The sequence below is a fragment of the Python bivittatus genome, unplaced genomic scaffold (assembly GCF_059951505.1).
Source record: "Python bivittatus isolate LINGU-HERP-01145 unplaced genomic scaffold, Pbiv_v1 ctg000020_np1212, whole genome shotgun sequence".
NCBI classification, from domain to species: domain Eukaryota; kingdom Metazoa; phylum Chordata; class Lepidosauria; order Squamata; family Pythonidae; genus Python; species Python bivittatus.
The window spans coordinates 109087476-109110723 of record NW_028277030.1 but is presented as its reverse complement, the minus strand read 5'-3'; the positions used below and the strand labels follow the sequence as shown (position 1 = coordinate 109110723).

At 45.4% G+C, this 23248-nt stretch overlaps 1 protein-coding gene across 2 annotated transcripts; it reads left to right on the top strand.

The window, feature by feature from the left end:
* Positions 1-972: 972 nt before the first annotated feature.
* Positions 973-16699, top strand: HLX (H2.0 like homeobox). Of its 2 annotated transcripts, XM_088146400.1 has the most exons (4): positions 973-1895; positions 3929-4108; positions 5010-5194; positions 9161-16697. In XM_088146400.1, the coding sequence occupies exons 1-4, from the start codon at positions 1349-1351 to the stop codon at positions 9572-9574; spliced, it is 1326 nt and encodes a 441-aa protein (XP_088002526.1). In that variant the 5' UTR covers positions 973-1348; the 3' UTR covers positions 9575-16697. The 2 variants fall into 2 exon arrangements, with proteins under 2 accessions (XP_088002526.1, XP_088002534.1); XM_088146408.1 differs by lacking the exon at positions 3929-4108 and having other exon boundaries at positions 9161-16699.
* Positions 16700-23248: the final 6549 nt, after the last annotated feature.

The following is a 23248-nucleotide window of genomic DNA, read 5'->3' as shown; positions in this document are numbered from 1 at the left end:
ACCCTAGAGCTTGCTTCTCTGGCTGAATCAGATTCCAGAAGTCTCCTCCTACTTTTGAAAAAGAAATCCAGATCCAGGGACTTATTTGTGCTAACTATCTTTGTATGATCAGGCCTCTTTGCCATCCATTAACACAGTTCAAAATAAAACAATCGGGATGTGTTGTTTGCACCGGCCGATGGAGGAACTGTCTTTCCAAACAGCCTGGCCACGGATTCAGCGAGCTCACGGCGGTGCAGTTTGTCGACTGAAATAGCAACTCTGTCCCTCAGTGACCCTCAAACGCTTCCGGCGTTAGTCGGTCCCAGCCCTACCTGGCTGTATCAGAGAATGAAAGGTGTTCCGTACGAAAGATTCATCCTCCCTCCTCCCGCCCCTCCACATTCAGGAATGGAAGGACAAGACACCGCCTCAACTCCTTAACACCCCAAGTCCGTTGATAATTCGTTTGGAAGGGAAATGCTCACTCTTTGCACCGCCCAGGCTAAAAGCTTGCGAGGTCTCCTTCCCTCCTTCCCTGGGGGCTCCGGAGAGAAGCCTCAGCTGCCTCTGGCGCTGCCTCTTTCTGGTTCTGACACTTAAGTGGAACTGGTCGGGAAGGGCACAGGCAGCTGCGCGCTCCGAACAGGGCATATCTGCGCCACTATCTTGGACACAGGGGAGCGGCGAGAATAACGAGCAAGGAGCCCGCGGTTTCGAGGAAGACCCGCAGGCAGAGCAGGGAACGGAGATCCCCGAAAGGCCGTTTTTCGCTCGGTCGGGGACTGCCGCAAAACTTGAGGCATGGCGGAGGCGTGGCTTGCTGCCCCCCCTTCTTCCTTCCTTCCTTCCTTCCTTTCTTGGCCATCCCTCTGCTTCTCTGATTGGTCGCTTCCTGTCCAATCAAGCCCCAGAAGAAACTTTTGCTTTTTTTCTCCGCGTTAAAAAAAAAGAGAGAGAGAATCTGGGAAGCTGCTTTTGCTGAAGGGTCGTGGGCGGGTGGATACTTTTCATTTTCCCCCCCTCTTCCTCCTTTTTCCAGAGAGGGGAGTTCTGGTGTGTGTGTGTGTTTGGGTGTGGGTGCGCGCGCGGGCTTTTTTTTTTTTTTTGTTATTTTGTTTGTCGCGACTGTCTTTCCTAGCGCCTGGCTTGAGCTCTGCGTGGCCTCGTTTCGCCTCCAGTGATGCGTCCAGGCCAAGAGACGTTTCTACGCTGAGATCTCCAGGCTCACCAGAGGAAAGGAGGCGATAAACTGCTAGCTGGTTTGCTGGCTGGCTGCGGGTCAGTCAGAGCGCAATTACTGTGGGCAGTAGTACTCTGGGCAGTAGAAGGAGCCGAGAGAGGAGCGGGCGGCCGTCGGACCAGCAGGATGTACACGGCCGGACTGGCCCCCTTCTATGCTTCCAACTTCAGTCTGTGGTCAGCGGCGTATTGTAGCCCGGCGGGCCCCGGCGCTGGCGGCTGTTTTTCCTTGGATCCCTCAGGGCTCAAGAAACCGTCTTTCTGCATCGCGGATATTTTACACGCCGCCGCAGGAGAAGCCTCCGTTGACGGCCTGCCCGGAGGACCCGCGGCTAACCTGGCCTCCCATTTAGGGGGAATCCATGCCCACGCACAGTTCCACGCCGCCGCTTCTCCGCTCAGACCTACCCCCGTGGTGGTCCCGGACACGTCAGTCGCCTTCGCCACTAGGCTGTCACCGCTCTCGGCTACCTACCACCACTCTCACCCTCAGCACCAGCGCTCTCCCACAGGGGGCTCCGGCGGAGGGGCACGAACCCCGGGCGGAGGGCAAAGCCGCCAGACGCACCCTGGCTCTGCTGCCGCTCCCTCTAGCAAAGACTTGAAATTTGGGATTGATCGCATTTTGTCTGCCGAGTTCGATCCGAAACTCAAGGAGAGCAACACGCTGAGAGGTTGGCTTTTTGCTTTCCCCTCCCTCCTAGAGAACTGTTCTGTTAAACTGTATGTGGATTCTCTCTCTCTCTCTCTCTCTCTCTCTCTGTGTGTGTGTGTGTGTGTGTGTGTTGTGGGTATAGACAGAGAAGCAGCGCTCCTTTCCTTGGAGTCTGAGCGGAATAGGCGAACCCCTCCGGTTCTTTCGATGGACCGTGCTCTCTCTTTATTTGAAGGCTGATTATATATAACTTTCCCAGTTCAACTGGCAGATCGTCCCTGTGCAGTCCTGCTATGAAGTTGCAGATTCTTACGACCCGCAGGGAGGGTGGGTTGAAGTGGGGAAAAGAGTTTACAGAAGGGCCCGTTTTTCTAATCTTCCTTCACTTATTAATGGCCAAACCTTTAGATTAAGTGGAAAAAACACACCTCTGATTGTAATCAAGTGTAATTTGAAAAATCAGCCCTTTCCAGAATTGGGGGAAGGAACCCAACACGGCTGTGATATTTCTGTTGTTGCTCAATGGAACAAACAGTTGAGCAACTGGATTGCTTAAAGATTCAGAAATCTTTGGAAGATATTCAGGCCAGAGTCTCCATCCAGAATGTATTTACTTGGAAGTAAATCCCGTTGATTTGGACATTGTGATTCTGAACTACTTGAGTGGCTTTCCTCTACGGTCAGTGTGTCTGAATTGTCCTTACATGTAGGCTTGTTGTCTGACCCCAAAGTTGGGAGTTAGTCCTCCTTCAAGTAAATGGGGTTTACTTCTGAGTAAGCATTTGTAGCTTTGCACTGCCCACCATTAATTAATGAATTTATTAATCTGCGCATTGGAAGTGGGAGCAACCAATCTCTCTCAGTGAGCAAAGTCACCCCGTTATTGCCTATGGTGAGCAAATTTATGACTCAAAGGAAAACAATCTCTGATTGCACTTAATGTTAAATAACTGCCCAAGAAAGCTTTATTTACCAGGAGATAGATAGATAGATAGATAGATAGATAGATAGATAGATAGATAGATGTAATTTACTTGTAAGATCACATCAAAGCCCCTTTCTGCCAAAAAAACTGAGTTTGGATTTTCGGGGTGGAGGGCCTGAGCCTCCACATGGCGAAAGCCAGTCCCTTGTACCTGTTGCTGAGCTCCCATGGGCCCGGTGGTTGTTCTTACCTACCAAATAAATCAGTCTGTTGGTCCCTTTGCATGCAAATTTAGAGGTGTTTGGTTGAAGAAGGTACTGGGTCAAGCAAGGAAGAATGGTCTAAAGGTATGTTAGAAACATGAATTGCCCTTTTACTCTCAATGTGGCTATTTCGCATTTGTAAAAAGGAAGAAGAGCAGCTTAAGCTCTAGAGGTCATTGGCTGTAGAAATACCTTACATTGGCTACCCTCCCTGAAATAATGCAGGGTTTGACCCCTTCAATCTTCCTTTGTTTCTCCCCTTCCCTCCACCTATCCTTGGAGTGGGGGAGAGTTACCCAAACCAGGTCCTCGCCACTGCGATACAAATGGCTTCATTAACTGGGAAGTGTAACTGGGAAGTAAATGCCCCTACGACCATCCATCCGGTGTCTGACATGTGGCATCTAAGGCCAAAAGAGGCAGCTGGAGAGGTTGTCTGAGAGGTTCTCCCCTGTTTGGGCCTACCTTGCCACCTGAGGAGTGAAGGCTGCGGAGCCAGGATTACTCAGAACAGGATCCCATTCCCATTGATTTCAACAGGGCGAACTCCCAAGTTATGAGGGTGTAGGATTTCAGCCTTCCTGGAATGGAGTTGGACTGGTTTCTGAGTTTGGTTTTGGTCTTGGATGAGGAGCACATGCTATGATCCTTGCGGTGGCGTTAGTGTGTGGAGGAGCTTGTCAGCTTCAGGTCCGAGGAGGCCTCCATGCCGTTGCACAAGGCCTCAGAGCGTCCCCTCTCCCTTCAGGCTACCAGGGTTTGCCAGAAGTGGGCTAGAGGGGGTCGGGCTGCTGTGGTTCGCTTGAGGACCTGCGCCGTTCTGCTCACCTTGTAACAGAGCTCTCCTTGTTCCTGTGCCCACAGATCTGACCTCTTTATTAACCGCCAGCCGCCCAAGCGGGGTTCATGTCCCCACCTTACAGTCTCCGGCCGGCCAGTTCTTCACGCCTCTAGAACCCATTAACGAGACCTCCGGGGTCCTGGGACCCTTAAATACAACCCCAAGGAATTCCGTTCAACACCAGTTTCAAGACACTTTTCCAGGTATAAAAACTCATCCTGGGCACGGATCAATCCCTCTCTGCCACTCCCAAAGTGAGAGTGAACCTGGTAACCTTCTGGTGTTCCCATCATTCCCAGACAATGTGGCACTTTTCCTGGCTGGAATTTAGTCCCTTTGGAGGGCACCCGGTTGGGGAAGGTAGATCAGTTTTTTCAAGGGTTCCTTTCTTACCCACTTTTTCTCTTGGAATAAGGATCATGGGTATTACTTCAAAGTAAGCCTATGGAAGGCGCGGCGCTTGCAATTAGGATCCTCAGCACCGGATCCTAAGCACATTATTTGTTTCAGCAGAACTTACTTCCATACAAACGGATCCTGATTATGGATGGCCCCTTTGACAAGCAAAAAGACGCTCAACCTTAATCATAGGTGGGAAAGAAGGAGCGAACGAAAGACTCCGTTTCTTTGCGCCTGACTTAGCTGACACCCTCTCTGGGCTGTTGCTATGGAAGCCTCGGATTGTTAACACGGCCACGAAATCTAGCACGTCTGGGAAATCGAGGGTAGTAGGGCGCTCACTTTCAAGGAGAATCAACGCCCGGGAATCCTTGGAGGGGAGTTACACAGGCTAGAGACGCAGGAGCATAAGAGGATCCAAAGAAAGGAGGAGGACTTGCAGGGGCGGGCGGCGTTATTTCAGGCACAGCAGCGGCCGCAGCAGCGCAGGGTTCTTTTGCAACCACTAAAAGACAGGATTAGTGGTCCTTGACTACAGGAACGGAGCTATTCTTAGCAGCCGGCTCCTACTGGAGAGTTTCTTGGAAAGTTAGCCCCCTTGAACGCGCTTTCCTGCAGGCGGGGGCGGCTGGGATTCGACTTTTATCCGCTCACGATCAGCCCTTAAACGCCTCTCTCTTCCTCTTCTTTTGTTCAACCCTCCAGGTCCGTATGCGGTGCTTACGAAAGACACGCTGCCTCAGACCTACAAACGGAAACGCTCGTGGTCCCGAGCGGTTTTTTCTAATCTCCAAAGAAAAGGATTGGAGAAACGCTTTGAAATCCAGAAATATGTCACCAAACCGGACAGAAAACAATTGGCCGCCATGTTGGGGCTCACAGATGCGCAAGTAAGCATTTAAAAACAACAACAACAGTTTGACTAATTTATCCGTAGCCCCAATCCCCATTGAGCATTTAGCTGAGTCTCTGCTAGAACATCTATTACAAATCCTATTCTTGCTCAGGCTGTTACTTGTTAAAGTTTATAGGCTATTTTTTTAAAAAAGCAAAGGAAATCTCCCTCTCCTCTTAACAAAGAAATAAAACCCACATACCTCTGTATGTAATAGGCAACAAATAGACTCACCCACTTCATCTCTCATGTGCAATACACACACACACAGACACACAGACACACAGAGCACAAGTGTCTTGTGGTATCCTGATTTCTTACCCACTGGGCATACAAATGTTTCCCGAGGAGGAACTTATCTCACAGAGTGGTTCTAGTATATTACTGAAAGTGTTTTCATTATTCCTCGGCTTATTCCAAAGTAACTCCCTCTGGTGGGATTCACACAACAGCCTCACAGCCATAACATTAACCCAGCTCGGTTGGCGAAACACACAGAGCCATCAGCTAAACCATCGGGCCACGTTTGCACAGCAGAGCAAGGCATAAACAATATTTAATCAAGTATAGCATGTTATGTGAATGCAGCCCCTGAGATTTTGCCTGACTTGGTTAAGCCTCTTGGGTGATGCTTGAATTCAGGAAACTGGTTATAAAATGGGGGTCTTATATGCCCGGTTAACGTCTTTGTCCATATTTGAAAAAGCTGAAACTCAACCTCCCAAACTTGCCATCTAAGGCTGCAGTCCAGTCTGCGTGCCCTTACTGAACAAAGTGTATGTTCACACAACAGTCTTAACCACATCCCTTACAAATCAAGCAGCTGTATTAGCTAGCATGTTAAAACTAGTTAATTTTAACCTCGATTAGATTTTGTATGTCTGGAAGTGTGTACGTGATGGAGTGTTGTGTAACCTGGCTCCTTTGTGGAGTATTGGGGAGCTGAAAATATAGGTTAATTAAATAAGCTGTTAGACTGGGTAGATTTTGCTGGTAGAAGTTGGTTTAAGTGGAGGGTGTTTTGCACGTGGGAGAGGCAGCTGCAGGGCAGAAAAGAACAACTCGACTGCCCCTGTGTCTCCCCCCCCCCCCATAGGGAAACCTCTGGGTGCAATGCAAGCAATTTGTTTCTACAGTACAAGGCAAGGCAGTAAATATACACAATTCTAGCAGGATCATAAACTAAGCCCGAGATTGCTCTGTCATTACAGCCAAAGTGTTTATTTTGGCCGCTAGCGGGAAATGCCAGCAAGAAAGAAGGGACCACGGGCTGGGAGGGGAACCGAAAATAGGGATGCTGTTGACTCCAGCCTAATCCTGTGGAGCTGACTCCAGGGTTCAACCGTGAGCTACATATATTTTCTTCTGTTGGAATCCTGGAAGGAAGCGTAAGGAAAGGGGAGAGGAGACGGTGGGAGAAATTGGACAAATGCACGTTTTCTCCCTCCCTGCCCAGTGCACTAGGTCTGGTCTTCCATAGCGTAGCGTTGGGGTGAGAAGGGTTCCTTGCTTTCTTCATGTTCACAAGCGCCCTTTCTGGGCGAGTGTGGGCTAAAGACAGGAAGGAAAAACTCCCCGGTGCTTTCCCTAACTAATGCGAAAAGTGGAGAAACTGTAGGAAATTACCAACTGTGAGAAATTGCCAAATTGTCCTCCTGGCAGCCGTGAAGATTCAAAAGACTTCCCTTATTCAGAGAAAAGAAAGAGATGTTCTCACTATACAAACCTTGATTTCTCATCCGGAGGAATTGTACCGTATCATAGACATGAGGAGTCTGTGAGCTTCTAGAAATGGCTGGCTGAACTATAGTTCCCAGCAGCCCCAGTCAGGCTAATCAATGGTGGTGGATATTGGAGGTTCCAATAAAGAAAAGGTGGAGCAGGAGTGGAAAACTTTCTTGATAGTAGAATAATATTTTATGAAATAGCATATAATTACAGAAAATATGCTATATTTTTTATTTATTTTAGTACCTCTTCTTTGGACATACACACACACTTTACTGTATTTGTAAAAGAACTATGGGTAAGCAGACACACTATTTTAATTTTCCTGAACTCATTGGGATTTTTTTAAATTGTGCAATTCTATAAATGTCTTCCGAGAAGTAAGTTCACTGAGTTCAGTGGGATTTACTCCTCAGTAAATGGACATAGGTAGCCTTAACCTCTTCCTTTGAAAACCAAGTCAACGACTTTAACCTGATCTCTCCTTTTGTTTTGGAATCAGTGTTGCCATCTGTTACCAAACTACATATGCACATTTACGGTCAGGGTGGCATCTCTTAAAATCATCATCACGGATAATTTTTCTATATTAACAAATAAAATACAAATACAAATGCAGCGAGGGAAGTGACAGGACAGCCATAAAGGCAGATTCATAAGCAATATCATTGTTATTTTGTTTTTAAATGTTTGAATGTTATTTTAAAAATGTTTGATATAACTATAGGTCTTGCATTTGTCTAGGTATAATGCGACAAGCTGTTATCTGCATAATATACTCCCCCCCTTCTTCTTCGGAAGTTCCTCCAGCTTACATATACTTGATCCTCCCTGTTGGAAGGAAAGGAACTCCAGCGCTAGAGAAAAACAGACTGAGGGGGATTCCCTGTTAGTTGCCAGAATAAAAAACCTGGACTACTTGACTAACACTCCAGCCTCCATCACCTGTAGACCACCCAGATTTTAACAAAACATACACATGGGATGAAAGGAGAACTAGGCAGATTGACCGATTTTGTAATCTTAATGTCTAAAATGCAGAAGGATATACACTATTTTGTGGCAGCCTCTGGAACAAATTAAAGAATTTATCTAATTTTGCTGTACAGTACTAAATAGAGAAGTAGCAGGAGAGTGAAGGAAGATCCGATTCTTCTCTTTCTTTTTTCTGAAAGTTTTTAGGAACTCAATTTTGCTAGGAAGCGAAAATTTGAGGTGGATTAGCTGTTGAGGGGATCTCTTCCAGACTCCCCTCCCCTCCACATCCTCCTCCATTTCCAGTGACTTTACCTGCAAATATTTCTGCAGGAAGAGCCTGGGGCTCACTCTTAGAAACAGCAGGATTAAGAATTTACAGATTATGTACTTATGGTGGCAAGGGAAACCGTGGGAGTCCCAGGTCAGCAATTTCCCTTCCCCCTTGATACACACCTACCTTTTTTTGAGAACATCCTAGGCATTTTCCTTTTCCTCTCCTCTGCCTTTTTTTGTCCATTAATGTCACTGACTCGGTAAACGAGAATGTGCGAGCAAAGCCAAAATAGTGAACCAGCGCTTCGGATTCGGGTTTAGCCGATTCCTTTTATTACCTTGCATGAAAAAGGGGGGCATATACCCACCTTTAAATTCTGAATCAAACTTTGGAGCCCCCCTCTCTCTCTGGGGTCCGAACGGTTGCGTGGCTAATTAAAGCGAGGTGACCCAGCAAAGCGAGTCCACCCTCCAGGTTGTGTCCGGAAAGGTGCCCTGGTGCCTTAACCACTACACCAAACTTACTGAACCTGAAGGCCAGGCTCCCCAAGCGTCATGAGCCGCCCAGACAATTGTGAACGTTTCTCTCCCTTACCAAAAGCACCAACAGCGCGCTCTTCCTCCTTCTCCCACTCCTAAGCGCCCCCCGCCCCCATCCTTGAAGGGATATAAAGCCTGTCCTCACTATAGTTATCTCGGCACAGCGATGGTTGGGTGATTGAGAAAACGGCTCTAATTTTTTATTTTAAAGGAGATTAAAACTAACATCACACACAGACATGATCCTTCCGAAGCATACGCTCCAAATATTAATTATTATTGCATTATGCATTTATTTCTATATCCATGAGGACTAGAATATTTTACTTTTTTAAAAGTGCATTATCGCAGACCAGGGAGGGGAACCACTACAGAGTGGAGAAAATCCCGGTCCAGCCCGAGTTAATTTCGAGCCCCGTCCTCTGTTCTGTATTGCCTGCAGGTGAAAGTCTGGTTCCAGAACCGGCGCATGAAGTGGAGGCACTCCAAAGAGGCGCAGGCGCAGAAAGACAAAGAGAAGGAGCCGGCGGAGAAGGTGGCTGCGGCTGGGGCGGCTCTGGGGCCCGGGCCGACGGGCGAAGGTGAGCTCGAGCGCAGCCCGAGCCGCTCGGAAGGCGAGAGTGACAGCAGCGAGGCCGAATCCCTGGATCTGGAGCTCGGCAGCGACGCGGAACGGACTGAGCCGGGAGCCGCCCCCGGTCAGGCCATGCAGCGACACAGCTCGGACCTGCACCCATCCGCGGGCTCGGAGACCGCAGCCCACGCCGAGCCGTCGCCTCCTCTCCCAGGCCTGGAGCAAGGCCGAGAGCCTCTGCGGTGCCCCGAGTCCTCATTTTGCCTGCGGGACTCTCCGTGATGGCCTCCCCTCAGCCAAGCTGGGAAGCTGACAAGAGTCCCAGCTCCGAGGGCTCGGCCCAGCAGAGGCCTCTGGATGCGGGATACTAACCCCTGGTGTGGGCGGAGCGCTCCGGAATGGGTTCCGCGGGAATTGACTTTGAACAGCGGGTGGAGCTGGGCTGCCAGTCTCTCCTTACCGATGGGATCAGGGCCCTGCATCTGTTGTGGAGAGTGCGGGGCTCCTCCCCAAAAGAGATGGGGCGGCCCGGAGGGCGATCCTGCAGGCCTCCAGACGGCGCGCCCCGGACCAGGTCCATTCAGGTAGGCGGGGAGGGCAGTTGGGCGCTTTCACGGCGGAGAGTCCCCCGGCGCGCCTGGACGCGAAGGTGTCTGGTTCGAGGAGTTCAGCAAAGGCCAAGGAAAAGGTCGGCTTCTGCAGCTCTCGATCCTACTCTGGCTCCCTCGCCCGCTCGCGGCAAGAAGTAGCCCTGCCCACCCGACCCGTTGGCAAATGGTCGCCTCGTATTCTCTGGCCGTGAAAGGAAGCGCCGGGAGAGACAACAGACATGGAGGGAGATGGAGAAAAGTAGACTGTAAATAAAGGGTTTCTTACATTTTAACGGGTATTTTTGTTCCTGGCAAAAGTAGCGTAGTTGCCCCAGTGATCCTATCCTTACCTGCCCCACCTGAGCATCGATTCATCTTCTCCCCACATCTCCAAGCCAACAATTGTGTTCCACGTAAGATGGTGTGTCATTACTACTTTGAAGAAAAATAAGGGCAGGCAAAGTTTGTTCCAAACTTTTTTCTGAACTAAGAAATCCAAGGTTGGTAGGATAGGAAGGCAGCTCCTTCCCTTTGCAGGATTCTAAACTTCCCTTTCTATTTATTAAAAAGCAAGGGACCTCGTATTGGGCTCCCGCCTTTAGTTTCTATGGTAAAATTAATGGCTTGGTGATAAGCAACAGCATTTAAAAACAATCCACCAAATACAATTCAGAAGTGAATCACTTCAACCTGCCCTAATTGGTTGTCCTCCAATTTCCAGGCAGCCGGTCTTTTGATGTGGCTGTCAGTAGCCTTGCAGGAAGGAAAGGTAGAATGCCAACATGTGGGGGAAATGCAGATTCATTTCATGGAGGTCGACACTCAGGGATGGTTTCCAAGCAATGGCTGGGTCCTTGCACGTTCATTTTAACAGCCCGCTTTTGGAAGGGAGGGTCTGTCACAGGTTAAATGACTGGTCAGCCTGGTATCCAATGGAACTCTGTGAAATTTATTTCTAGATGCATAGGATTGGGTTCCACCTACTTTGGTATACTTTGGAAAGAACATCTACATAATTATATTGTTATTTGGTCAAGGGTCCAGGCATGTTCATGTCTATTACTTAAAAATGCTTTGAATAGGGGAAAAGTTAATTTCAAAATAGTCAAAGCCAGAAAAGGCAGTTCCCCTCCACAAGTAATTCATGCTCTCCATTGCTGGGTTCTTCAGGAAAGTCAGACTGTAACTTAAACTGGAAATTAAGAGAGAAATGCAATTCCAATCCCAATTATTTGAAACTTAGTTGGTAATAAAGCACATAGCATAAAGTTCCTTCCCCTCCAAGCATTTTTCTCCTTCTGCACATTTATCTGAAAAGCAAAGAAACAGCATTACAAACAAGGAAATTCTGTATTTAGGAAGAAATTGGATCTGAGGAATAAGAGAATGATAGGGCAAAACTGATTCTCTGCTTTTTAATTTATCCTCTATCATTTCTTTAACAATGTCCAACTTAGTGAGGCAGCTGAATTTGAGAAGAATGTTATACCTTAAAAGTTAGCAGATTTATTACAGATTGAGCTTTCCTGAATCTGTAAATATAAAAAACTCATGGTGGGACATCAATAACAGTAAACAACAGGGTAAAGGGGAAAGTGCCAGAAAGTAGTTTTAATTCTTTCATTGGCAGTGGTAATTTACAAAACAGTTGCCAGGTGGTAACACAGACTTTTTTGCATTGGTGAAGATAAAAACCTTTCGCTGTGTTCAAGCCTCAGAAAACAGAATTCATCTTTGATGGATTATAGCTCAGCCCTTTCATGCTAAAATAGAGGAATACAATTAAGGGATAGATATATGCACAACAAAGGAAATTTTTACAATAAGAAAAGGCTAGATACACACTGAAGTTGCTACCTATGGATATAATAAACAGGACCACAAAATAAGCAGAATGCCATAAATGCACTATGCAATCTGTATGTAACCTGCTATGCTGATTTTATTTCCACTTTTGCCAATAATTCTAGCAGATGTAAAGATCAGACTGAATATTATGAAAGAAACTTGTGAATGGCTTTTGCAAGTCACTGGAAATAGGTTGATCTAATAGATAAATGAAAGATGGGCCATATGGAATATTGTATTCTTTAGTGATATGTTCTGAGGGTCTCTGGAAAAGCAGCTGCCTAGTATGTGATATGCACAGGATGCAACCTATGACACAGAAAGGGATGTACTGGTTTAAGGGCTGCACCAGGCTTTGCATGGCATGTTGAAGATTCCAAAACTGAGCAGGCCAACAGCCCATTCTGGGAAAGGGTCTCAGAAGTGTTAACAGGTAAAATGGGCTCCTTAAACATCTGCAAGATTTAAGGCACCCATTTTGCCCCTTAAATCTTCCACAGACCCCAAAATTCAACACACACACACACATGATAAATTGTAGCCTTCACCCCCTCTGGGAAGTGTGCCAGGGGCCATTAAAGGTGTTGGCAGAAGGCATGCAATCTCTGGCCCAGACGTTTTGCACCCCTGCTATAGAGCAAAAATTGAATTCAGGGATCCCAGGAACCTATGGATCTATAGACTAACAACTATTAAAACTCAGGGGACTTAATCTGGAATTCTAACCTTTGATTTTTCTTTTAAACCAAAACCCTTTCCTGTCATATCTATAAGAATTATACCACTGTAATTTGTCTAAATACTGTCTTGGATCATAATGTTCTTTTGAAATCCCAGCTTGCTACTTAGAAAGCCCAAATCTTTCATAGACGCATACCATTTACAGAACTGGATCACAGAACTGTTTCATTAAGCAGTTTAGGATGAATCTCTGCTTCATCATGTCACATGTATATATAAATTAATGCCACCACTGTATTTCAGGAAGCACTGCTGCTGAGGTAGATCACAGTTATTCCTGAGAATCCCAAGATATGAAAGATTTAGGACAGTTTTCTCAAAAGGAAAAAAAGAAGGTGCAAAATTTAGAAGCTTGGACTAAGGGTCAGAAGTTCAATGGTTGACCTCCAATTGCAGCTCAAAGTGAGACGGTGCTAGCTATTATTTACCCTCACTTACGTTAAAAGGTATGTTGCCATTCGACATGGACCCTTCTATTCTAAATGGACAGAAGAACGAATATGACAATGACAAATTGACAGATTCCTCTCATTATTAATCACACCTCAACTTACTGTCCTTGAATTTGTCTAATCTAGGGAGGAGAATTTATGGTCCTCCAATCACAATGGTTAAAAATTAAAGGTGGTCATCTGACAATACCTAGAGGGCCACAAGTTCCTGCTCCTTTAATCCAGCCCAAATGAATCAATTTGCTTCTGCTGGATGTAGCCTTGATTGTCTACTTGTCATCTGGCATCAGGCCAAGGATAGAACGGATAGAAATTCTACTCTGTAATTTGTTGGAACTCCTCAGTAGGTGCCTCAGGATTGGGTTGCAAGCCCTCTGAGTATGTACACCATTAAAATAAGTTGAATGTACTTCATAGTTCAGGATTGTTATGGGTCAGGCAACAGGTAGTTTCCCATCCGATTCCATGTGCTTTCAGCAGAAGTGGGTCTCTCTGTATGGGCATAATAATGCACAAAACAAGTATAACAATATAAAGTAGAATTCTTATTCCTACCACTTCCTAACTCCTTACCATCTCCCATACAGTACAAGCAGTACTGGTGGAGAAGAACAGCAAGGATAGAAATGGGATGGGAAGAAAAAAATCTGCAAAACTTCAGCAGAAATTGGAATGCCTGATAACAGATCTGAAGAAAGGAAATACTTGAAAAAACAATAATTCCCAGCCTGCATGGTTGCTGAAATACGGAGGCATTTCCCATATTAAATGTAATTTCAGTGTTAAGACAAATCCTGGCACTTCGCTTATTACCTGGGGTTGGTGGCAACTCAAGGCACACAGAGGTTGTGGTCTTACACCATGTTCTAGAACATTTGCTTCTGCCGAAGCATGTGCATAAGTTTCTGTGCTTGGGCTTCAATCCTATACCCACATTTGCTCAGGAGTAAGCCCCTTAAATGGGATTTACTTCTGTCTGTTATGTGATTTATGGCTGAGTTCCTACACAAAGCTTAACCCTGATCCCAGAGCCATGTGACATCCTTTGGCCAACAGAATAAACCATACTATGATTTAACATGATGCACAGCAGGCCAAAGCAACAATATGCTAAGCAACACTATTCACATCTCAGTTCAATCTCTTGTGTTGGGGGAATCAGCCAAAGTGGATATGTAAGTAAAGGTATTAATTTTTCAGAGTTATGTGCAAGTAAGCCCTATGGAAAATACGTCTTTGTAAGATCTTGATTTTTTCTTTTTGTTCCTGAATGGTGACATTTCAGTCTGGGAGGACACCCCAATGACATGGCCATTGAGATGATGGAATTGTCATTCTATAACATCTGGAGGGCACTGATTTGTTTAGTGTTAGCCCCTTCACTCATTCAGTTGGGATTACACATTGATAGTGTTTTCATGGGGATTTAGTTTTCAGTCCGTGTGTTTAAGAGCAGGATACCTATAGCTACAGAACTGGTTTGTGCAAGTGGAGGTATATAGGAGGCCAGAATCAGATTCCCTGGGACTCTTTCCTGTGCCTGCATTCAGGTAGCCCACTTAACCTGTAACTGAATCCATCCGTTTTCTGGGTTTGTACAATAAAGATTGAATTAAAACTAAATAAAGGTGCTGAGTTCTCACAATAAGCTAAGCCCCTGCCCCACTCCTAGTGAATGTTGAAACATTGGGTTTAACATAAGGAAATGCAGCCTTTGCGTCAGTAACTGTCTCCATTAAGCATGTTGTGTACATACAACCCTCTTGTTCTACAGAAGTCTTCCATTGGGAAAGGCTGATGCTAGCTACTTGAAGTCCACCCTCCCAGCCTAACGTACTAAGAGTTGCATCTCAGGGCTCCTTACTTCCCGGCCATATGCAGAGAAGTCCTACTGAAGTCTGTGGGTCTTCCTGCAGGGTAAGATATCTAGTGTGGGCTCTTCATTTTACTGGAAGTATGTTCTTCTGATTTCCTGTACACAACATTGTTCCATATTTGGATTGGAAGAGTCACTTGTGTCCCTTTGAATTAAATGGGATTTGTAAGTTAAGAGCCCAGCTGAAAGTAATGGGAAGTGAGGCACATTCCTTGATTTGACTCTGCTCAGTTTGTTTTAGCCATTTCCTCCTGGTGTTAAGGCCCAAATGGCAAATAAGTTGGGTTTCACTGAGGCCTAAACCCCTTTTTGGAAAAACAGATCTCACCAAAAATGCTAAATGCTCCTTAGCCTCTAATTCAGAATTGCTTCCATTTATAGAAGGACAGAAATCAGTAGGGATTTATCTTCAGGTAACATGTCCATTTGAAAGGTGGTCAGCTTGAAAATAAAAAAATTACAGGTTAAGAAAGTAAACTTTCAAGTATGTGCAACTTCCCTCCTCTGTTTATGCCCGGGAGAGAAGGTTGAAGTTAGTAGTCTGGGAGGGGTCATATTGGGGGTTAAGGTATCTTAAATCAATAAAGGTGTATTTAAATGAGAATTTGTTACAGGGGAAAATTACATTTAGGACTAGGTGCCAGCCTTTCGGGAATGCCTGCTCTGTGGATCTGTTTGAAGGTTGTATTCGCTGTTGTCATTTCCTATCTCATAAGACAGCAGCCGTAACTTTAGTGCAGTTTTCCTCCCCAGGCAAATACCACAAGCAGAGGTCACATTATAAAATCCACTGGGTCCTAGCATAGACTTGGCCCAACTACTTCAGTAATATTTTTATTGACAATCTACACCACTTTTAATTGCAAAGTTCCATGCACTTAGCTCAAGAGATAAACTGTAATGTCCTCGGTTGGACTTACTCCTGGGGGTCTAAGAACTGCAGCATAAGTTTTTCATATGGGTTGGATTCAGTAAGCCTGTTGGGCTTACTGATGTCACCGTCTGAAACCATGCCATGAGGACTCTAGTCTACTCTGTAAGGTAGGAGCTGAAGGGACCCCCTTAGTTCATTTGAAACCTCACAAAATGCCCTTCAAAGGCTTTGTAGTCAGACTAGAATAATAGCTTCATAGAGAGTACAGTTTTTAGCAGACATACAATAAAAACCTAAGCATGTTACTTGGCAGACCCTAAATTCAAGACATATGCGTTGGATGGAGTCCCAAATCAAAGATGCACTTATTACAGGGAGTAAGTCTCATTATTTGCAGGGCAACTTTACTTTCCACAGAGTTAAGATTAGGATGGAAGTTTATCTTTTCAGCTGCATGGCCCATTAACTCCAGCAGTATGTCTTCCCAATCCATCTGGTTTAAATCAGCTTGAAGTCAAGTGAGCATGTTTGCATAATCCCATTAGAACCAATGGGACATCTACATATGGTGTGTGTTGATGGCTAAGATGCAGCCATTAAAGGCAAGAGCTTTGGGCATTTTTCTTCTGCTAGAAAAAGGTGGGAGGAATTCAGCAGACCAGACAGTTGTTTGCTCCACCTGCAGCAAACCTTTTATAGGAAAATACCATCATGTCTTAAAATATAATTCTGATTACTAATAATCACTCAGAAACCAGGCAATGAATTGAAGTATTTGTAATTGGACATGGTTACCTTACTGCATATTTATTTTAGGTTATTAAAAGTTACAATGGCACCCTGTCCATTTTTTTATGAATTCACTTGTCAGTCCTCAAGGTATGTCTGGGCAAATGCTACTGTGGAGAACCATAGGTTGATGTATTGACTTCTATGGGAGAAACTGCAGCACTTCCGAATTAGAACTGTTTGAGACATCAGTGGGACCATATTATACCAATTTACTAAAAATAAAATTTCCTGGAGGAGGTTGCAAAGGGCTTTACTCCAGGATAACGGCATTAAACTGCCCTGGAAAGTGTGTAACTTCTATTTTCTCAAGACAGGGGAGGGAGCTCAATTATTTAAAGGATGTCAGAGATACAGTTTCAAACTTCCTTCCAGGTCCGTGTATTGTCTTCCTGATATACCGATCTGTAGTAGTTGTTATTCCAAATGCTCGGACTTGGAAATAAGTCGGAAACGAGTCATTTCAGTGAAGTTTTCTCCCGAAAAAGTATTTTGATGCACGCGACTCCCACCCTGCTTCTTGGAAGTGTCAGAGCATTAAATGGGATTTAATCCGTCGCAAGGAATTTAAAACAGCGATCACCAACTTTGAATAAAGGCGCCGCCCGTAAAGTTCGGATTAGGCGTCGTCTGAAAAACTAATAAATGGAGCGTCGAAACGTTTCCCGGGTAAGGAATTTCACCGCGATGACAATTCAGCCCCTGCGCTGGTGGGATCGGCGAAATTTAGCAGCTTTTGCTCAGGCTGGCATCACGGACGCTTTTTGCAAGCAGGGCAGGCGGGGGGCACTGCACGTGTTGGACCTTTCTGACGGGCGGTGCCAACGTGGCGGCGGAGACGGAAGAGAGACACTTCGGAGGAGAAACGAGGCGTTCCTGGGAAGGGGCCTCGGCTCGCTGTGCGGAGCTGACGCCGCAACCCCTCCTAGAAAGAGGCGCTCCGTTTAGTCCAGAGCAAAGACTGGGCGGTCTTCCGACACGGCTCCGGCGAATCTCGCCTGGAGACTTTGGGCAGGAAATCCCGCTAGAAGTCGCGGGCTTTGACTTGGAAGGAAAAGGACCGGGAGCCACCTTGAGGGCCCTGAACAGCGAGCCAGACTGTCAGAGGTCGCGCTGCTTGTTTCCAAATCAAGCGAGCTCTAGGCCCGGCCGAAAAGTCATCCAGTTTGCGCTGTCGGGTCATTCACGGCTTCTCTCCTCTTTTTTCCTTTTACGTCTCCTGAGCTGCTGGTTAACAGGGCCATGCAGAGCTTTGAAGTGCTTTGAACTTCCAGCAAGGACCGTCCCTCTAGACTTTTCCCTAAGCTCCTATTTCTCAATCTCAGCAGCTTTAAGATGTGTGGACTTCAACTCCCAGAATTCCCCAGCCAGCCATGCTGGCTGGAGAATTCTGGAAGTTGAAGTCCACACATCTTAAAGTTGCCAAGGTTGAGAAACACTGCTTTAGACTATTTCCACATGAGTGCCTTATAGTATCACCCAGACGTTGATGTGGTGATATGAAGCCTGTCTTCCTTACTGCTAGTAACATGTTCTGTAATATGGCTGGCTGGGGAATTCTGGGAGCTGAAGTCCACACAAAGTTGCTGAGATTGAGAAACGCTGCTCTCAGCAATCCCTTTTTTCAGCTTTCCATCATGTTAGCTTGAAATAAAAGTAGGGCTGCTTTAATAATTGCACTGACTGTAATGAACCAACTCCTTAAAGCAACCACACAGCTTTCATCCTAATGAAGATCCATTACCTGTAGCCTAGCCAAGTCCATTTGGGAAGGGGGAGATAAAGTCTTCCTTCTTTTCACTGAATCCTAACTTAATGCATTTTTTCCCCAACTGTTTTTGTGCTTCTTGTGTTGAACGGCCAATAAATGGATCCCATGGAGAAGCCTCCACATATGCATTAGAAAGACAGGATATAAAATGTTTCATAAAATTAAAACAAAGCATTTGCCTGAGTAATGTTACCATCCTGAATGAAAAGTATGAAATCATCTGTTTATGTTCCTGAACTGTCTTTATATTGGATAATTATCCTCAATGCTCCCCTACTTGAAAGGTCCCTAAATGTCTCACTAATTTGCCCCAAAAATTGATTGCTAAAAGCTCCAATATCTGGAGGCTGAGATTTGTTCCAAGTACCCAGCACAACAAATATTATAGAGGAAACCACAGTTCTAGATCTGTTAATTCAGTAGAAAACAAAACAAATCAATCAATCATGTCAAGTCTGGTGTGAATATTTTTGTTTAGTATGCACTTGTATTTCAGCACAGTATTAGATCTATTTTTTTCCCACTCCAACAACTGTGTGAGGTAGGTTGGGCTGAGAGAGAGAGTCTGGCTCCAAATCCCCAGTGATGTTTTCTGGCCAAGAGTGGACTAGAATGTGGGGTTTCTTGTTTCTAGTTCCAGAAACAAGCCACTATATCACACTAGTAGGTCTATATGGTATGGCCCATGAAATTCAATATGTCTTCAGCTAAGTGGGCCATCTAATACATGTTTATATAGCCTCTGGACACACTTGCACTTTACTCTCTGCAGAGGTACTTGGAAGAAAACCCCGGTGGGCTTCCAAGCTCTACTCTCCAGCTGCAATTCTGCACGTTTGTTGACTTGGAGAGGGCCAAGAGGTCAATTCTAAGCAAGCAGTCCATTTAAAGAACACGTTCTGGGTTCTTTGGTGGATAGAATCTATTTCTCAGAAATCATGCTCTTACTCTTTCTTTTCCTTTGATGAATAAGATTGTCATGCCTTGTCCCAAGAGAATTTGGAGGAGCCCATTTTGGATTGCATCCGTTTGCACACTGTTTCTGGGGTAGAAAAAAAAAATCATTCTTAGAGGTGGGACTACAGTTGTGGGGGGTTAGAGAAGGTTTTTTTTTTTCACCCTTTAAAACCCCTGAATGTCCCTTCCAAAATCAAGTCCTGAAGCAATGCTGAGTGTGGCTTATCCACAAAAGGTGCTCGCTCCTGACTTATTCAGACTGAATAAAATTAGAAAGGGGAAGGGACTGTTTTCTCTAGCCAAAAAGGCTTGTGACAAAGCATTTGTAACATTTTTGGTGACCCACTCTCCTCTTGAAATTAGAGCCCTGCCCTCTCAGGTGCAGGATTCCTTAAAATACCTGAATGAGTCCACCTCAGATCGGTTTGCCTAAAAACATGCTCCATGATTTCCAAAACATCCTGCTCCTTAGTGGAATTACATAGGAGCCTCCTTGAACCTGCCAATGAGTTTAAGGCTGTAGCCGCCAAGTTTTCTGAAAGGAGTTTTAACTTTGATTTCTCTGGCTTAAGATGAAAACCTTAGGCATGCTGCACAGAAATCAAGGAGATTTTGCTTCCAAGTAAATTGTTCGACAGCCACAAAGGTATGCTGTTTTTTTTTTTTTTTAATTCTCTAATTCATGGCAGAGTTGAGTAAGTAATTTTAAGACAGTTGGAGGATGGATTGTGAAAGCTGAGCCATGCCAGCTTCTCCAACTCTGTGCTTTCCCAGCAGAGAAATTGACCAAGAAGCCACGTGGCAATTGACCAGCTTTCTACCAAGACAAGGCTGACGCTCAGTGGGGACTCTGCAGATGAATCTGAGATCTTCTCTTTAGCTCACTGGGAGAGAACCAAGCCTGTTTACAGGCTAAGGCAGGCACTGTGACGCAGCCTGCTGAAGAGATGGGACAACTCCAGAAGCAGAAGGGATTCACTTCCCTTGAGGAAGACAGAAAGTATCCCCCTCTGGTTAATGTTGATGGAGCTCTCTTCCCTCACACCTCCATCTCTTTATTGCTTTGATTTTGTTGTTTTTGTAAACTGCCAGGAGTCACTCTAAAATGTGGAGGGATATAAGAATTGTAAGTAAATAAATACATGTATAGAATGATGGGGGTCGAATGTAGGATTCCAGTTTTTGATACTGACAACAGCTGTCAGTTTTCATCAGGCTGTGTTTGCTAAACCACAATTTAATGAACAAACTACAGTTGTCTGAGTTCACACAGCACACTTGCCCAAAGAGCAACAGCATTTGGCTTGGCCTATTGTATGAGTCCAAGTGAATCACCCTGCCTTTTGCCACGTGATTGCTCTCAAGGGTGTAGATGCACTACAGGCTTAAACCAGTACCAAGTTAATACTTTCTCTAGATTCATGAAGAACTCCAATGAACCACACCAGCTGATTTAGCCCAACACACAAAGCTATAATAAGCCTAACAAAAGCGATGTGCTCATTTCACTTATAATGGAAATGCATCTCCAGGAGTTATCTGACTTGGTTATTTTGGGTGATCCCAGTGTTCATATCCACATTGGGTAGCAGCAAGTGGGGAAAGAGTCTTTTTTGTTTCAGCTCTCTCTGGTTGGGTTCATGCAACATAGTAAACCAAATCCCCATCACATTTTGGCTTAGTGTGAGAGGTGAAATCAGTTTCCAGATTTGTGTGTTCAGGTGAATGTCTCAATAAGGCTGTAGAAGCTTCAGGAAAGTATAGTAAGAGAAGGGAAAACTCAGGCAGGGAGTTCAAAGCTGTTTTGGGCTTAGCACCAGGTGTGAACAAAATAGCCAATCTAGCCAACACACACAATCTCTGCAGCCTTGCCTGGGAAGAGTTAGAATGACATCAGATCAGACGTAGCTGGACCTTACTGAACTCTCTAAGCAGACGGTGACCTCAAAGCCACTAGGACCTGGTTCACACATAGCACCAAACCACAATTATTTAACCACCCCCTGTTAATCCTCAATGTTCTGGGTCCACAAATATGCTAACACCATAAGCCAAAGGTTGGTTTCTCATAACATATTAAGGCCGAAGCAAACAAATCACATAATAGCTTAGAATGAAACATAAATTAAGATCCATGAGCACACACACACCATCCATAAGTGTTGAACTCTCCCCTCTCATTTGTAGAATATATATTTCAAATGTTAAAACAAGAGTTTGTGCTCAACTTGATTCTGCTCCCTGTATTGTTTCTGCCCCAGGGTGGATTGGTCTTATGGATGCAGATGATGTTCCTAGTTAGGTCAGCTTTCCACCAAGTCTCCTTTAAATATCACTCACAAGAGCTAAAATCAGGCGTTGCTGGGGTGTTCATCAGCAATCCTGTCCCTGTTTTGCAGGAAAGAGAGCTACTCTGCAGCGACAAGTCAACTCCCAGGTTTCTAGCCTCCCTTAGGGACGCGGGCGGAGGGGAGGAGAGAAGCCTTCGGCTTCCTAGGGCACCGCTCGAGCGTTTTGATTGGCTACTGGGGTTCCAGTGTAACTCCTCCTCCGAGCGATGGCTCCAGGGGCCCATAGTTCTGCGTGTCCCGTTGCGGGGAAGTCTGAGCAAGTCCTCGAGAACGGTCGGGCGCGCGCCGAGGTTTTATCCATTGCTAAACTCCATTCTGGACTGACGTGCGCTGTGCCTCCCTCCGTGTTCTCTTGGTAAGGAGCCGCCCCTCTGTGTTGATACAAAAGTAATGTGTGTAGTTCTTCAATTCCCCCTTTGATCTCTAGTTGAAGGCTGGGCAGCCTGTCGCCCTCCACAAGCTGTCGCTGAACTGCAAAATTCCTGGCATCTCTGACTCCAGTGGGGGTGCTGGCTGAGATTTGGAGTTCAGCAGTATCCGAAAGGCTACAGGTTCGTATCATTTCCTTCCACAATGGGAAGAAACTTTTCCTAGCAGACTTTCCTGGCCGACACACATTTTCAGCTATAAAAAGCAACAGCCAGCCAGCCTGCCTGCTTCCCTCCCAGGATTGCTGCAAGAATAAAATTCGGAACTCATTTGCACTGCCTTGGATAGAAACAAAAACAAAACGTAATTGCTCAGTATGCATTGTGTTTCCTATTTATTATGAGGGTGTGGGCTTGACTGTTACTAGCCACTAGTTGCCTTGTGCAAAACCATAACATGTTCTCCTTTTGCACCAACACGAAAGGCAGCTTTTCCTTAATTCAGTAGAAGATTGCTCCTTGTCTGGCAGAAGATCCCAACGTTAACCCTTGACTTTTCCAAGGGACTCTTATGTTGTATTAAGCTGTGGAGTCATCCTGTTTTGGCCTGGTGCACAGACTATTTAGTTTGTAAATTGTGGTTTGATTTGCACAAACCATGACACATTGAACAAACTATATTTAAAATAAACTGCTTAGCATACTGTGCATACATCCAACCACTGTGTACTGATTTGTACTCCTGAACTAGCGAGACTCATGGTCTGCCTTCGAATAAAGCAATTTTATTGAACACAGCCTTCCCTTCTGACAAGGCATTTCTTTTTTAAGCCTTTCTCAACCATTTTGGCTGGTGATAGGAACAGGAATTGTAGTCTGTCATACCTGAAAGACTCTAGAACAGAGTGTTTCTCAACCTTGGCCATTTTAAGAGGGGTAGACTTCAACTCCCAGAATTCCCTAGCCAGCATGGGGAATTCTGGGAGTTGAAGTCCACCCATCTTAAAGTAGCTAAGGTTAAGAAACACCGCTCTAGACTGAGGGATTATGAAAAAAAGAAGGGGGTACACCCTTGGTTCCCAGTGCCATCGCTCCACCCATCGCTTCCATGAATGCTTGCTTTGAAAGGCAGGGTGTAACATATTTAATTAAATAGTTTAAACACTATACTAATATGTAATTATAAATATTTAAATTAGAGTTAAATTTAAGTTAAGCTATTTAATGAAATGCAAATGTTAAACTTTTATTCCCACCCTTCCTCGAGGCCCCGAATGGAAAAGGGCGGGTTTTACTTCCCGAGCTGCGTCTTCCACTCGCTCGCAGCTCTTCCGCGGGA